The sequence below is a fragment of the Pteronotus mesoamericanus genome, unplaced genomic scaffold, assembly GCF_021234165.1.
Source record: "Pteronotus mesoamericanus isolate MK-2021 breed Mesoamerican mustached bat unplaced genomic scaffold, CSHL_Meso_final scaffold_54, whole genome shotgun sequence".
Lineage (NCBI taxonomy): Eukaryota > Metazoa > Chordata > Mammalia > Chiroptera > Mormoopidae > Pteronotus > Pteronotus mesoamericanus.
Window position 1 is genome coordinate 6303168 of NW_026555321.1, and position 16663 is coordinate 6319830.

The 16663-nt window shown below is 40.7% G+C and overlaps 1 protein-coding gene across 1 annotated transcript in view; it reads left to right on the forward strand.

Annotated features, from left to right (window-relative positions):
* OSBPL10 (oxysterol binding protein like 10) overlaps positions 1 to 16663 on the forward strand; it is a 244442-nt gene that overhangs the window by 121203 nt on the left and 106576 nt on the right. Inside the window, exon 4 of the mRNA XM_054595865.1 lies at positions 4189 to 4380. Within this exon, the coding sequence (XP_054451840.1) occupies positions 4189 to 4380 (192 nt within the window). The remainder of the gene's footprint in view (positions 1 to 4188; positions 4381 to 16663) is intronic.

The following is a 16663-nucleotide window of genomic DNA, read 5'->3' on the forward strand; positions in this document are numbered from 1 at the left end:
CTGGAAATTTTAGACATCTGTTTTTGAAAGGACCCCACTTGTTCATAGTGGTGGCAGTTTGCTGCCTTTTCTCTCTTTTTGTCCTGGTGCCTGATGACTTACAGGATTTGATAAAAAATGAGACTTTTTTGCTCATTTTACCCTGAGAGGAGGTCTGCATGTGAATTAAACCACAGTTAACGGGAAATTAAAGATTTTTCAATTCAGATTTACTGCTTGTGAATTCAAATGACAGCCATTAAATAATGATCTTGGGGTTAGATATCCACAGTGGAATAATTTGGCTTCTGGGTGAATTTCATGATTTATTTCCATTTCTGGTGACAGTGTTCCAAACAAAGGTGCCTGTTGCCAGAGCTAATTTCTAATGGGTACTCATTCTATTTGGAATCTAGAAGTATTTCCCCTGCTACAGCCTTGTAATTTAATTCCTGATCATATAGATTCTGTAGTAACTAATTATATTTTGGGCTTCATCGGCACGGTGATTGTACAGAAAATAAAGAGTAGGTCAGTGACTGCTTATGATTTTCTGCTAAGTAACTTTTTTAACATTTTAAAAATCAGTTGGGCCTCCATCGATCAAGTATTCAGTGATGTAAGGAAAGAAGCAAACTCTAGCCATGTAGCTCTGGCATGTCAGGCACTGTGCTAAGCATTTTAGGTACGTAATCTCATTTAATCTTCACGATGGCTTTTAAAGGTCAATATTATCGTTCCTTTTTTAAAGATTAGGAAATTGATGCTTAGTAAGAAAGTTTAAATAACTCTCTGGAGGTCACACAGCTGGAATCTGGTAGAGCCGGGGGAGCGCAACTTGTCCATCTGGCTTCAAAGCCCAGTGAAAAATCTGTCTCTTCTTGGGTTGGAATAAGCCTCCCAAACAATCAAAATATGTTTTAGTAGACTCTTTATGCCTTGGCAGATTTACTGCCATTAAAGGATTAAATAGCTTCTTGCCCCCCCTCCACACTTCAAGTGGAAAGATTGAGGCTGAAAGTAGATGATTGCTGTATTTCATTGTGATCGAGGTGTATGTAATTCTTAGACCACAAATTTTTCCAGTTACCTAAGGCTATTTAAAAGTAATACCCTGCTTCCCAGCGTTATCTGTATTCCTATTAATTATATTCACACTCAACCCGGAGAACCTTGACAAGCCACTCTGGCCTTGCAGGATAATGTGTCTACCCTGACTCCCGCCCTGCTCCCCAACCTTTTTGCGATTTGTAAAATTACAACCATTAACGTTGAAGAGTTGTTAGCACGGTGACTGCTACCCAAGGCGGGAGGCCAAGACAACCTCGACCATCCTGACTGCTTGGGTTCCTTGCACACTGTTGCGCGTCTCTCTGTCTTCCCAAATCCTGCTCAGGCCTCACTTCTTTCACCGACTCAACTCGATCTTTTTGTTCCTCACTTCTTTGGCATTTTCCGGTTGTATTTCCAAATTAGTACCTTGTTATGCGCTTCCTTACTCAGAGAGGAGAGAGGGGTCGGGGGTTGGGGGTGGGGGGAGAGTGTCTCTTTCTGTCTCAGTGTCTGTGCGTCTTATATCCTTAGCATAAGCATCTAGGGTGAAACACATATTTCTCCTTGTAGATATTGGCACATAGTAGGCATTCAGTAAATATTTGATAATTGGCATGCAGAACTGGCATGAACCCAACATATTACCTAACTGCGTTTTCTTAAGTTGAAATGAGGTATAGGAACACTGAGAATGTAAATTTTATGTAGAATTTTAAAATGTTTGGATAGATAATACATTCCCATGGTTCAAAATGAAAGAATGTAAAAATAAACTATACAGTGAAAACGCTCCCTCCCCGTCTGCCCCTCCAGTCTCATTCCCTGTTTCTGTACAAATATCAGCTTTTTCAAGTTTTGTGTATATCCTTCTAGAGTACTTTTGTGTTTTGAATAAGTAAGAATAAAAATACTCGTTTCCCACATTTTGATGCAACTTTACATATTATAGAATAATTCTGCACCTTGCCTTTTTCACTTAACTATGTAGTTTTAGACCTTTTTTCCCCAGACCCACTCAGGGGGCCTTTCTCATTATCCTCTTGTGGCTTGGCAATATCCCATTATGTAGTAATACCATATTTTACTTAACCCATCTGTACTGATGGACGTTTGGGTTGTTTCTCATACTTCGCCATTAAACATACTGCTGTGGTGACTAGTGGGGACATATGTCATTTCACTTGGGTGCAGGGGTATTGGGGAATACTTTCCGAAACAGGGCATCACTGGATCACGGAGAGGTGCATTTGTAACTGCAACAGGTACTGACGAGTGTCCTCATCACAGGTGTTCCTGCCTAATGCTCCCACAAAGCTGTGTCTTTACGGTCCTGTTAACAGGTTGTGTACTCAGACTTTTGGATTTTTGCCAATCTGATGAGTGAAAGATAGTATCTAAATGTGGCTCGAGTTTACATTTATCTCATGAGTACAGTTGAAACATGTTTTCATGTGGTTTATGGGCCATTTATCTTTTTTATGAACTGTCTACATCCTGCCCTTAGTTTAGTAGGTTGCTGTTCTTATCACTTTCTAGGAATTATATTCCTAATTGCAAAGTAGAATGATGAGCCTTTTGTCTGTGAAACAAGTTGAAAATATTCTTCCTGGCTTATTGTTTGGCTTTGCTGATAGTGGGAGTAGGTCTTAAATTTTTTTCCATGCAGAAGTGTTCTGTTTTTAGGTAATCAAATTTACTGAGCTTTTCTTTTATGGCTTTTGGATATGGAGGTGTTAGACCTTCTCTGCCCTAAAGCTACATGTTTTCTTCTAGTGCTTTTTGATTTATTTTTTTTCTTGTCTCTTTCATCCATTGGGGGTCTGGAATCTGAAAGATGAATCCAAGTTTGTTTTTCAGGTGGCTGCCCAGTTATTTCAATACTGCTTATTAAAAAATTCCATCTCCACTAAATTGAGATGCCATTTTCACTCTATACTAAGCTGTTGTTTGGATTAGATGTTACCATAGCATAAAATATAAGCTCAACAGTAACAAATGGGGATCAATTGGTGGATAACTTTGTACATTCACTTATGCAGCAGGCACTTATTAAGTACTTAATCAGTTAATCATTATATATTCCCAAGACCTGGCACATAGATGAGTTTGAAAGAATCTTTTGAACGTAGCTGGACAACGAATGTAATCTCAATGCAGTGGACTGAGAGCAGCAGAGAGGCTGAGACAGGGAGAAGCTTTATCCTACAGAGAACACTGAGCTGAGTCTTCAAGGTTCAGCCGAAGTTTGTCGGCGGGGCAGTGGGGGCGGGGCATTCTAGGAGGAGGAGCTAGTAAGTGCCGAGGCGCAGAGACATGAGACCCTGTGCTCTCTGGGGGTACTCTGAGTAGTTCTTCATGGCCATATGTGATGCGGAAGACACAATTGGAGATGAGGCCAGAATGCTAGTTAATGGAAATTCTCTTAGGTGAGGGAGTGTGGGATTTGGGCATGTAGTGTTACTATACCTCCCCCATGACTTTAGCCTTCTAAACAGATGAAGGGGAAAGATTATGGGGGGACCCCCCAAAAACTGGAATTATCTTCTGAAGGGTGGCCCCTTGTGGTACAGGCTTCCCCAGCTAGGTTAGTGTTCCAGGAACCCATCTGTCTCAGTGTACCAGCTGGTGGTGGTGTGAGAAGCTCTGTTTGGCTTCAGTGAATATTTTTGAAGACTCTTTCAATGCATTTGCCTATTGATTTACAACTGCACCTGCTCATACTTGCGCTAAGTGTTCAGCAGTTTTTGACCAAAAATGGCATGACCCCTGTGTCCCACCCTCCCTGTTCACCAGATTTTGCCCTGAGTGACTCTTTTTTTGTTTCCCTGGGTGAAATAAGCCCTTAAAGGGAAACAGTTTACCAATGTGGAAGAGGTGAAAAAAAAAATGGCAGAAGCACTAAAAGGCATCAAAATCGACAAGTTCAAAAACTGTTTTGAGCCGTGGGAAAAACATCTCTGTAGGTGTATTGCATCAAATGGAGAGTACTTTAAAGGTGACTGAAGTTTAAGCATGTAAGAATACACAGTTTTTTATTTTAAGAAATTCTGGGTTTTTGGGGTTGCCCTTGTAAGAGGCCCAAAATAAATGGAAGCCAACACTTAGCAGTGTTCTGTAGGTCGGTTGTTGAGTTTTGACACCTGTTGCTTATTCTAGACTACTCCAAGCTCCCGAAGCCGAAGTCTCACTTTGCTCCCCCATGGAACACCCAATTCTGCGTCTCCCTGTAGCCAGAGACACCTCGGTGCGGGGGCCCCCGGTGTTGTCACAATCACGCATCACAAGTCGCCTGCAGCTGCCCGAAGAGTCAAGAGTCAGTATTCCGGCCAGCTTCACGAAGTCAGAGAGGTAGGCTCCGCTCTCCTACTAGGTTAAGTGGTCCATGGGATTTGAGGGCTGACTCTTTCTCTACCAAGTTCTCTTCCTTTGTACCATGTTGATAATAAAGAGAGAGGACCAGCAGCAAATGTCCCATCCACACAGACGTGACAATCCCTCCTGGTTTAAAAAATTAATTATTTCAGTGTTGTTTAGGTTGAGTTGTTAGGAGACCTCTGCCAGAACTCAAAAAGCAGGGAAAGCAAGCCCATGGAAACACGGATGTAAACAGAAGTACAACCAAAGTCCCATGCTCGTAGCAAAGAATAGATAGTACAAAATACTGCGCAAGCAGGAAAGAGTTGAGGGTATGTTGAAACTCAGGAAGTGTTAGTCCTAAAGCTGATTTCCCCGCTTTTCTGCCCTGCTTCTCTGTGTGACGTGCTTACCCCCTCCTTCCCATTATAGACACACTGCAGGGGTAAGGAAAAGATCATTGTCCCTGGAGCCAGAAGCCTCTGTTGTTTGAGAGCAAATCTTTTAACAGCTTTAAACCTGAGTTTCTGCATCTGTAAAATGGGGACAGCCCTGCCTGTACCGGCCTCACAGGGGAGACTCGAGGTGCAGCTGTGCTCGTGCATGTGAAAGCCTTTCAGCTGGGGGCGCCTCGTGAACGCATGGGGTTGGGTTTCGTTTTACTTGGATAACCTGGGAAGTCATCGGCTTGTGGACCCCAGATTCTTATCAGCCTTGGCAACTAGTATCAAGAACGGACTGTATAAAACAAATGATGCTGGTATTGTTGGCCTAACTTCTGTTGGGTGCTGAGGCTTATTGCCTGCAGCTGACTTGTGTGTGGGCCTGCTTGTCCTCTCAGAGAAGTAGCCTGTCTCCTGTGTCAGGAAAGCGATGGGGACTCCCAGAGTAGGGTCTTGCTGCCCCTTGAGCCAGCCTGCGTTATCTTATATTTTAAATGCTGTGAGCCAGGTTGTATTGTGTCAATTGGTCTGATTATGGCCCAGAGAAGAAAATCAGAAATTCCCTGAATCATATTTATAGATGCAAATCGAATACATTTAAATAGATTTACATATGTATTTACTCTTTATTGTCTAATTAAGAAAAGGTGCCGAGTTATATGCTCCCTTTGAAATAGTAACCCTGATGTTAAAAAAAAGTATTTGGCTATGAGTTTACTTTTGCTGCATTGGATGATATGAAGCATGGTTGTGCATATGTATTTATTGCTTTTCACTTTTCATAGCACCTTTTCAAAAATGTATTATGGAAAAATTTTGAATGTACAAGAAGTAGACCAGAATAATGATACCCATCACCCAACTCAACACTTCAACTATTTTGTTCTTATTTCATCTATTTCCCCTCACTACTTTTTTTGTTACTAGAGTATTTTAAGCAGATCTTAAATATTTTATCATTTTAGCATTGCCAGTAAGTGCTTCAATATATATCTAACAGATAAAGACTTAAACAACTTAGCCACAATACCATCACGTCACTTTAATGTAAACTTTATTGCAGATACATTTTTGCAAGTACTTTAGAGACTATAACCTTAGAGAAAAGGGAAGAAAAAAGGCAAGTTGAAAGTTCTTGGTATTTTGAGAATTCTTTTAATTCTATAATAATTTCTGATAGACTTACTGTTATTGTGATGATAGGAAGCCTCCTACATATGAGGGGAAAAAGGATGCTTGTGTTTAGTGAGCAGTGACCTAAATAAAAGTTGAGGTACTTCAGTTTGGTCTTTAGTAGCACTTGATGCCAAAATCTTGTTTACCTGTTTTTTTAAAAAGTCTAGTTTTAAAAAGAATAAAAGTATGCCTTTTGTGTATGCATGTATAAAATGTTAATCATATAAAGTATATAATGCAAGTATACATTGCAAAAGAAGTCTAAAGAAGAAAATCAGAATTACCCATAATGCTCCCTTCCTTCAGATGACCACTATTAATATTTCCGTGAATTCACTTCTGGAATTCTTTTTTTCTTCTGTGTTAGTTACATATATAGATTATTAGTTACATATATAGCTATGTAAAAGATTATGTTGTATAACCTAAACTTTGTAAACAGTTAATACATATATGCTCCTTTTTTTGTTTTCTCTTTATTCTCTGTCGTTGGGCAGGGGGATTGTTATAATTTCCCAGAGAGTCTCAATAATTAGGCAAGAGGTTTCTATAGCCATTTTGATTTTTTTTTTTTTTTGTACTCATAGGCAAGAGGATTTCTCTTTGAGTGATTGCTTTTGTCTGTTGATGACTTTTCTTGCTGAAAATTAAGTTTAAGTGAGCTTTTTGAGAAGTATGTAAAAACATTGGCAACTGAGAGAACCAAAGGAAGAATTGAGAGTTTTTGGTTCTCAGATAATTGTGTCCAGCTTCACTCTGACTGGAGAAGAGTAGCTGTTTTGCGACGTCTGTCATTTTGTGACGTGGACAGGTTTGCCTTGACAACTGTCTGCACAGATTTCCTACCAGAAGGTTTTGCGGTTTAAAAAGTGGATTTTGGAATGTACAGGCTTCCTCTTATTTATCTGTAAAATAACTAGAAGAAAATGGCATGGCATTTTTAACCCAGCTGTACAGGGAAGATAAAGTTAGGCCCAGTGAAGCAATGGAGAAAATCATCGCATACAAGACAGATGTGCCTGAATTCCTGAAGAGTAAGAGAAAAATAGCCCAGCCAAAGGCGATAGAATAAATTTTAAATGGAATGCCATAGCGTGAGTTAAAATAATGGGACCGTTTAAAAGATTAAACGGTTATCATCTAAAATATAAAGAATTGAGATACCAAAGGGCAGTATCCAAAGTCCTTTCTGGACGTGGTTAGGAGAGATGAGTTTAGAGAATTGGAGGCTAGATACCATTGTGAGAACAGGAACATATCCTCACCAGCAATTCAAGAAAGAAAAATTAGGACTACTTTGTCTATTAGATTACTGGAAATAATGATCATCCGTTGTTGGTTGGGGTATTAATAAGTGTCGGCAATGTTGTACATTGTCTTTTTGCTATAGCCTGGTAATAAATAAGAAGAATTAAATACAAAGTAAAGCTGTGTATTACCATTGACTCATAAATCGCCATTAAGAACTATATATATATCCAGAGGAAATAATCTATGAAGGAAGAAAGTTCATTTGGAAAAACTATTCATACTAATAAACAGATCCAATAAAAAACTCATGGGAGTGATTAAATAAATAGTAATATTCTTAACATACTGAATTACTATGTATCGACTTAGGATAAAAGTGCTTGTCAGTATGCCGCGGCTGGGGAGCTCCGCTGGTCGCAGTGTTGACCAGTACACCAAAAGGTTGCAGGTTTGATCCCCAGTCAGGGCATTTACTTAGGTTGTGGGTTCAGTCCCCAGTCAGGGTGCATATGGGAGGCAACTGATCGATGTTTCTCTCTCACATCAGTGTTTCTCTCGCGCTCTCTCTCCCCTCCTTCATCACTCTAAAATCAATAAAACATATCCTTGGGTGAGAATAAAAGAAAAAAAAGTTCTGCCAGTATTAGTAGTACATGGGCATGTGTAAGTGAAAGAAGAAAATCACGGGACAGAGTAAGATGCACACATTGGACCCCAGGTCCATCTTAATATAGTTTAGAAATAATTTAAAACAGGGTTCCAGACTTTTGGAATTTTCCTGCAAATTAAAATTTAGAATTTTGGGAGCAATGTAAGTGTTGCAAATTTTTTTGCCCAGTGAGAACATTTTTTTAAGTGTAGGGCACATTGAATGCCTCCTCTCCCAACCAAAGCAATATAATCTCAGAGTAAAGAGCTGTTTATTGCATGGAATAAACTTAGTTTTATTTACTACGTACTTTATTTTCCTTGTTTTACTATCTTATCTTGGATGAAGAGACTTCATCCTGGATTGATCATGACCTATGACTCTGTTTCTTTAAACCACAGAATACCACTGTTCTTTTCCGTTTGTTTTTGCTTTTTAAGCATATTTTATTGACTATGCTTTACAGTTGTCCCATACCACTGATTTTTAACTTCCGAGCGACTTTTCCTGCAGCCCGTCTTCTCCATTGCCAGCTTTTCTTCTTTTTGGTTCATGCCCTACCTTCGCTCGAGGAAGCCACCCTCCTGGATGAAAGCTTTTCGTCCTCTCTGCCTTACTCCCTGCTGCCCACAGGATAGAGGCTGAACTCCTGAGCATGGCAAAGGAGGCCTTCCATCGTCAGTCTCTACATCCCTCGCCTCGCCTGCTGACCTTGTCATTCCTCCTGGACCCCACCGTGGGTTTGCTGCCTCCCTCTGTTGGGAGGCCCCTGGCTCAGCGGAACTTGCCGCTGTGATGGAAATGATAACCTTGCTCTCCACGAGGGTAGTTAGATGGGGCCAGTGAGCTCTTCAGATGTGCTCGTCTGAATTGAGATGTCTTGTAGGTGGAAAACAGGCACTCGATTTCAAAGATTTAGTTCAAAAAAGTAAAATGTTTCATTAATAATGTTTTATAATACTCATTACATGTGGAAATGAAAATACTTTATGTTGGGTTAAATTAAACATATGAATGTCACTTGTTTCTTTTACCTTTTTAACTGTGCCTGTAGAAAATTAAAAATCCTATATGTGCCTCCCATTTGTAGCTTGCATTGTATTTCTCTTGGGCAGCACTACTCCGGACTGTGAACTTGCTTACTCAGTGATTCCATTTGCCAGGTATTCATTGAGCACCTACTATGTGCCAGACACTGGATTTTTATGTTGAAAGCCATGTCTCATTCATCTTTGCATCTTTTAGCCCTGGTTCAATTGCTGGACATGCTGGTTAAACATATTGATTGAAGGACTCGTTTTCTATCAGTCCTTCAATATATTTCTAGCAGTCAGAGCGCTTTAGAAATAGAATGTGGAGGCATTCAAGGGTTGTTAGGGTAATTATATGGGGTGATTATGAGTGAGGGGAAATCTGGCTATTGGCTGAGTCAGCTGGTGTCTTCTGACTCCAGTGGCACTGGGTGAGTGGACACCTGCGTGGGCATGTGAGGAGTGAGGGTCAGGGAGGGTGATGGCAGTGTGAGCCTCTGAATCTGCTGTTGCAGTTGTTTTACGAATAGAATCTAATACAGTGTTAAACATCAGCTTGACCCCTCAGCTGTTAAGCATGTGCTGATTGAAATGTATTCACTTGTATCTTAACTCTTCTTAGCTTATACTTTTAATTATAACACATTTTAAAACATGGCTCACATTAATTTAAATGGATACAAGTTCAGTTGGTACAAATAAGTACAGTATGAATTTTATAAAATTCTTGTTCGCTAGATGCTTAAATAAAAACACCCTTAATACATGTTCATACTAACTGTGTGTGTGTGTGTGTGTGTGTGTGTGTGTGTGTGTCCAACCTGCACACACACACGAATTGGAGAAAGGAAAGTCAGGGTGTTTCTTCTTTGCCTAATTCCTTGTTACTATTTCCCAGAAGTGACTTCTGAGAAGTTCTATGTATTTGTGAACATGAGAGTGTATGTATGTTGATATATGTGCACAGATTTATGTGGATATATGGGGCTATTTCTGATCCATAGTTGCTTCTATTTTAACCATTTTCTTCCTTGGCTTAGTGTTAAGAAAATTCTCTATAGAGTACCTACTGAAATTTTTCTCTAAATGTAAATATGTTCATAGCCATGGGCATAACAAATATTTGAAAAACAGAATACACTTTGGAGAGCCCAGGATTGTTGCGGCTTTGACCGAATGTTTTTCAGTTTTGGCACTTGGGACTTAAAAACAAAAAACATTTAATTTAATAGGGAAACTTTGTCTGGATTCTGTAGATTGATGAGGGAAAAGGTCACGCGGTTGAATTTCAGTGGGCATGTGCGAGGCATAAATTTAGATTTAATTAAGCTTTCAATTAGAATTTATTGACAAATAGGAATTATCTTTCTCTTACACTTTTTTTTTATTAGTTTGCTTCCAGACACGTACCCCTTTCAAAGAGAGAGAGAGAGAGCTGTTTGCTGCACTGGTGTATTCTGGGGTAGATAAACTGTATTGAGGCTGTGCAATTTAATATGGTTTTAAATCTTTCACAGTGTATAATATGTGGAAGAGACGTGTGCTTATAATATGTGGAGGAGAAGCTCCTTCCCCAGCTATGTGAATTTATGTGTATTTCTTCATGTAATTGCACTGTTATATTTACTGAATACACATATAAAGGAAGTGCTTTAATGAAGTTGCTGTCTTTATAAATGATATCCTCTCGATTCAGGGTGATTTGGTTTGATCCTGGTGCCTATGAATGCACTGAAAGCCTGGTTAGAAACCTAGATTCATGGACAGCCTTTGCTAAGGAAGCAGTAACTGTAAAATAGCAGCCTAGTGAATTTTATTAGCTGATCAATTTTAAGGTAGCAGTCAATCCGGGCAGCATTAAATATGGGCTATCCCATTGCCAGGGAGGCCATACTGAGGGTATAAAGTGGATTTTTTCCTTTGTGTGAACAGAATGTTGATTTTTGAAAATGCCCTAAATGAATTCTCCTGTGCACTTTCGGGATAAATGATGACAAGTAACTCCAGCAGGTAGGTTTGGTAGCAATTGGCCATCTTTTAAAAAAAAGTCTGCTCCAGACTTTGGTTTTCAAAAATTATAATATGGAGTTAATATCCGTGATTTCCAAATGTTTTTCAAGGAGTAAGAGTGTTCTTTTCTAATAAAAATATTACAGGTCCTTAACTATTTAAAGACAGGTAAAAGTAGTATTTATTAGTGTGGATTTACTTCAGAAGGTAAACTGGGCATTTATTGATTATGAAGCAAGATCATTTAGGGTAGTGAGTATTTATGATTTTCATTGCAGTCCCTTACCAGCCCCTGTGTCTGCGCAATTCGAAATAAACATTTGTGTGATCTGTGGATTTGGAGCCTGTATTGGTTTCCTGGGGCTGCCGCAAGCAGTACCACAAACTGGATGACTTTAGCAGCTTCAGCTGATTCTCTCATGAGCCTGGAGGCTGTCCGGTGAAATCGAGGTGTTGGCAAGGTTAGTTCCTGCTGGAGGCTTGGAGGGAGGAGTGTTCCATGCTTCTTCCTAGCTTCTGGTGACAGCTGGTGGTCCTTGGCTTGAAGATGCATCATCCCAACCTCTGGCTCCTTTGTCATGTGGCTTCCTCCTCGTGTGTCTCTGCCTCTGTCTCTCCTCATATAAGGCCTTAGGTATTGGGTATAGGACCCATCTTGGTCCAGTATGACCTCATCCTAACTAATTACAATGGTCAAGACCCCATCTCCAAATAAGGTCACATTCTGAAGGTCTGGTAGACTTGAGTTTTGAGGAGCATTATTCAGCCCAATACAGACCCTTGTGAAGTTAAGGTCTTTCATGCAAAACACTTGAAGATTATTCTTGCTTTTTTTTTTTTTTTTTTTAAACTTCATGATGATGACTTCATACACACAGCCATCCGTATGTGCTCCAAGCCCTTGGGTTTGTTTTTCGACGTGGAAAGCCTGGCTTCCCCCTACAGGTGGTCTGACCACACTGCCGGGCTTCCAGGAGCAGGTGTAGCGCAGGTGGAGTTTGTCAAGCACAGAGAAAGACGCCTTGCCTCTGGGTTCTCGTCTGTCCCCTCTCACCTCTGCCCTAAGGTGATCTGGGAGGGTTTGAGGGCAGATTGGCTGACAGGACCAGGTTGTCTCACAGAAATGCTGGCCCTGGCTTTTACAAGCCTTGGACAGTGTTGAGGCCCAGTGTGCATGCTCAGTGCACTCTTGCTTTGCTATTAACCCTTCATTTAGATGAAGGAATTCCTATGTACATGCATACCTAAAAGGAGCTCGTGCTTACTGAATGCTGACGCGTCTTCCTAAATCCTTACCCATGAAGTAGGTTCATGCCCACTGTCCAGATGAGCACACTGAGACCTAGGGGGACCAAGGCACATGCGCAAGCTATTGCAGAGAACAAGCAGCAGTGCCAGAACTGGAGCCTGTGGAAGCCTCACCCGGAGCCCTCTCTCACAGCCAGGTGCTCATAAAACCCTCCATCCCTGCTCTTGTTGCCTCCCACGCCCTAGAAATGTTACTTCTGCTTCTACGTAGCGACAGGGCAGGGGTAGTGCTCACGGCATACGGTGTAGTACGGGCCACAGACGCCTTATTCCACATGGAGCTTCCAGGTCATAGTTGGTGTTGAAGGCAACAAGAAGTTTTCATTTTTGTAGCTTTGAGTTATATTAAACACTTGGTCCTATGTGTCATTTTGTAGAGAAAAGTCTCTGCCTGAGCAGATAATAACTATAGGGCTGGGCTACCTGTGGGAGGCACTGGGCCACAGCGCGCTGTGTGACCTTGGGCAACTCATTTGGCCTTTGCCCTCATCTGGTTGTCACCAGCTCAAAGATGCTTTGGCTGTCTTTAAATCAGAAGTTGATGCCACAGTGAAAAGGACGTGATAGAATTTCTTTCTGAAGGTTACTTACTCTTCCCTCCGCTTACTTACTTTCATTCTTTGGTTATTATTTTCTCCAGTGCAAGTGGATAGTCTTAAAATAGGACTGTGAGGAAACATTTCTGTATTTTTATTTCAGACAAATTCCTTATATAATATATTCCTTATTCCTTATATTGGAAAGATTCCAATGTAGGACATATGTGATTTACATTGGCTGTCCAGTAGGGAGGAAATGAGAATCATAAAAGCAAACAAAAACTTGTGCCCTATATTTTTTGGGGATAAAAAATAAAACTGTTATTATTTCAGTACATTTTTTATCTCCAGCATAAAAATAATAGTCCTTCTGACGTGCTGCTGGGAAAATCTTTTTCTTTTTTCCCCCCGACTTGTGTAAGTGTTTCAGCATACCGCCAGAACACACATCCATCAGCTTCATGCTCAGGAGGTGAGGCGAGGTGAAGGTTCCTTGTCAACAGAGGAAGTAGCACAGTAAGGCATGTTATCTAGCACTTACTAACATTTGGGCACATAAATCATAGCAGTGATACTTCATAATTACACAGCGCCTTTCATCTGAGATTCCAGAAAGAATTTATGGACCAACTTGTGAGATATGACAGCAGTGTTAAACTCTGTGTTTGGAATAGACGGATAGAGATAATTGAAGAATCAGAATTTGGACACAGGGACAGGTGCCCTCCTGTTCCGCCCAGGGGAGGTGAGCGGGGCAGTGAGTTGTGTTAGTTATGATAATCAGGGCACTTGAGATGTGTAGCTATTTACTTTTGTTCAGAGTTAACTTCCATGTTACCTGTATTTCTTTAAACCAACTAGAGTTTTGAATTGTTAATGAGTACGTATGAGGTAAGATTTAGAAGGCACATGAGTATCCATAGAGATATGTGTTGGCTATATATTGACAAAGGTCTTTCTGACTCCTCTCTCCCAACCTCCTGACCAAAGTTAATGCCTGTTATGGCTGCTTAATGTGTTCTATACATGTGTTGCCACATACATGTTTGTAGGTACCTGTATGTACACATATATAGATTTTTAAAGATTTTATTTATTTTTAGACAGAGGGGAAGGGAGGGAGAAAGAGGGTGAGAAACATCAATGTGTGGGGCACCTCTCGCACGCCCCCTGCTGGGGACCTGGCCTGCAACCCAGGCATGTGCCCAGACTGGGAATAGAACCAGCGACCCTTTGGTTTGCAGGCCAGCACTCAATCCACTGAGCCGCACCAGCCAGGGCTGTATACATATATTTAAAAAAAAAAAAAAAAGTCTTGTTTAAAAGGAAAACACCAACGGTAGTACATCATACACATCGGTATGTATTTCCTTGTTGTACCCTGTCATGAACTTTGCTTCTTTCAATTGGAAATGGCTCTTTATCAACATATGCAAGAACTATCTTTTTATTTTTGTTGTCAACAGAGTTCTCTTTTGTGCGCCTTAAAAACCATGGCATACTTCAAGGCCTCTCTCCAGGCCACCATCCTGTGTGTGGCCTTTCAGTCAATTACGAAGGCTTTGCCTGGCGCGCCCCACGTGGGAAGAGCTGCCCACCCCACCCGAGACTGGGTGCACAGGCCAGGACTCCGGGGCCGGCCATGCTTCCTCCTGCGTCTGCACGCCTGGCCCAGGCACCTCTGCCCAGCCCCCCTTGTTAGAGGAGGGGGCTGGCGTGTCCACTCTGACTCGGTCCTCAGTGCTCTTCTGTTATGAGCCTTTTCCCTCTCCATACATGGAGGAAAGGCCACCTCCCCTGCTGTCAGCACTGGTGGACCTCACCCTCACTTATGCCATTCCATACGGGAAACAGCCCCTTTTTCTTGTATTGCCTCTTGTTTATTTACCACAGTAAGTGAATCAAGCCTTACTGGCTTACTTGGTTACCTTCAGTTTGGCTTTGTGTCCTAAATGATCTCTCTACCTATCAGCTTAGCTCTTGACACTCTTGCTGAACAATGTAGGGTGTTTCTACGTTTTTGCTCTCACAAACAATGCCACAGGGAACATCTGTATCCATGTGCTGCTCAATAAAAGTAAAGATTGTGGGTGGAAAATTGCTTGGTGGGGCTGTTCACGCCACCCCTGGCGATGTTTGAGAGCGGCAGTTTGTACCGATGTGGACTCACTATGTTATCAAATTTTGCATTTGCCAGTTGGCTAGGGGACCAATGGTATCTCATACTTTTAATTTCTCTTATTTTAAGTGAGGTTGAGCATCATTGCATATTTATTAGAGCAGTTACATTTCCTTTTCTGAAAATTGTTTTCTTTCCATTTTTGTTAAGTCCATGTTCTTTTTCTTATTGATTTCTAGAAGTTGTTTTTGTATAAGAGAATTCACCTTTCCTAGTTTTCCAGTTGCCCTCTGAGTTATTTAGGATGTTTTATTCTGTGCTGATTTTTATCGTCAAAATACCCGTCTTTAGAGATTTGGAGCTCTGCATGTCCTCTGAACTTAGCGGAGTTCCACTCCTGGATTATTTTAAAAGCACACATGTTTTCAAATATTGTTATGGTTTTATTTCTTCAACAGCTTTATTGAGATATATTACATACCATAAAATTCACTCATTTTAAGTTTACAGTCCAGTGAGGTTTAGTGAATTTCCACAGTTGGGCAATATGACCACAATTCAGTGTCAGAACACGGTTGTCACGTTGCTTTATTTTTATATTTGAAGCATTTTCAAGAGTTATGCTTGTGTTTTATTTTCATAGTCAAAATTTTGTTTGACCTGGGATTGATTTGGCGTAAGGGGTGAGAACACCACCTGCCTGCATTTTCTTAGGTTTTCCACCGCTGTTTATCGCCAAGTCCACGGTCCCCTCCGCTGTGGCTGTGCCCCCTAAATCCCATGATTCAGTATTTGGGTCTGTCTCTGGTCCTTCTCTTCTGTTTCATTCATTCGTCAGCCAGTTCACATTCGAGAACTACCGTTATTTTATGTATTGTCACTTTAGAATAGGCTTTAGTACTTGGGGAGGCCATTGCACCGATGGACCTTAGTCCTGCTTCGTTTGGGCCATTCCCGGGGGGTCCTTCAGAGTCATAAGAACTTCAGAGTCAGCTTGAATCTGGTTCTTAAAAATACCACAGCTGCCACCACCATATCAGCTTTTATTTTTTTTAAATTAGGATTGCCTTACATTTATACATTACTTAAGAATTGACAAATATGCACGACATCCTTTGTAAGAATAGGGGCATAATTACTCAGCATTCAAGTCACTTCAGTGTTCTTTTGTGTCCCTCAGGAGCATTTTCAAGCATATGGGCCCTACATGTTCCTTTTAATTGCTAAGTATTTTGTCTCTTTTATTGCCATTGCAAATGGGATTTTTTTCCATTATTATTTTCTACCTGATTGGGTGACTTGATTGCGTGGCTTGTACACAGGGAGGCTATTGCTTTCTGTGGGTTGAATTTATTCCCAGAAATCTAAATACATTCTGTTATTGTTTGTTGCAGTTTCTCTGTTTCCTTGGGTTTGCAGGTATGCAATATTAACTCTTGCAAATAGTGGTACTGTACCTCCTTCTCTTGATTTTTATCAAATTTGATTTACTAATGGTATTGGCTAGTATGTCCAAAACAATTATAAATAGTAGTGGTTATTGTGAGCCTTCTTGTCTTAGTCCTAATTTTGCTAAAAATGCTTTTAGTTTCCTCATTAAGCATGAAACATGTATAAGATGTGTAAAACATGTTTTTAGAGAAATTTAGGAGAGAGATTCATTCGTTTGATAAATATTATTGCAGGCCTATTATGTTCCATGCAGGATTCCAGTTCTGGGAATACAGTGGGAAATGAAACAGAGACAAAGC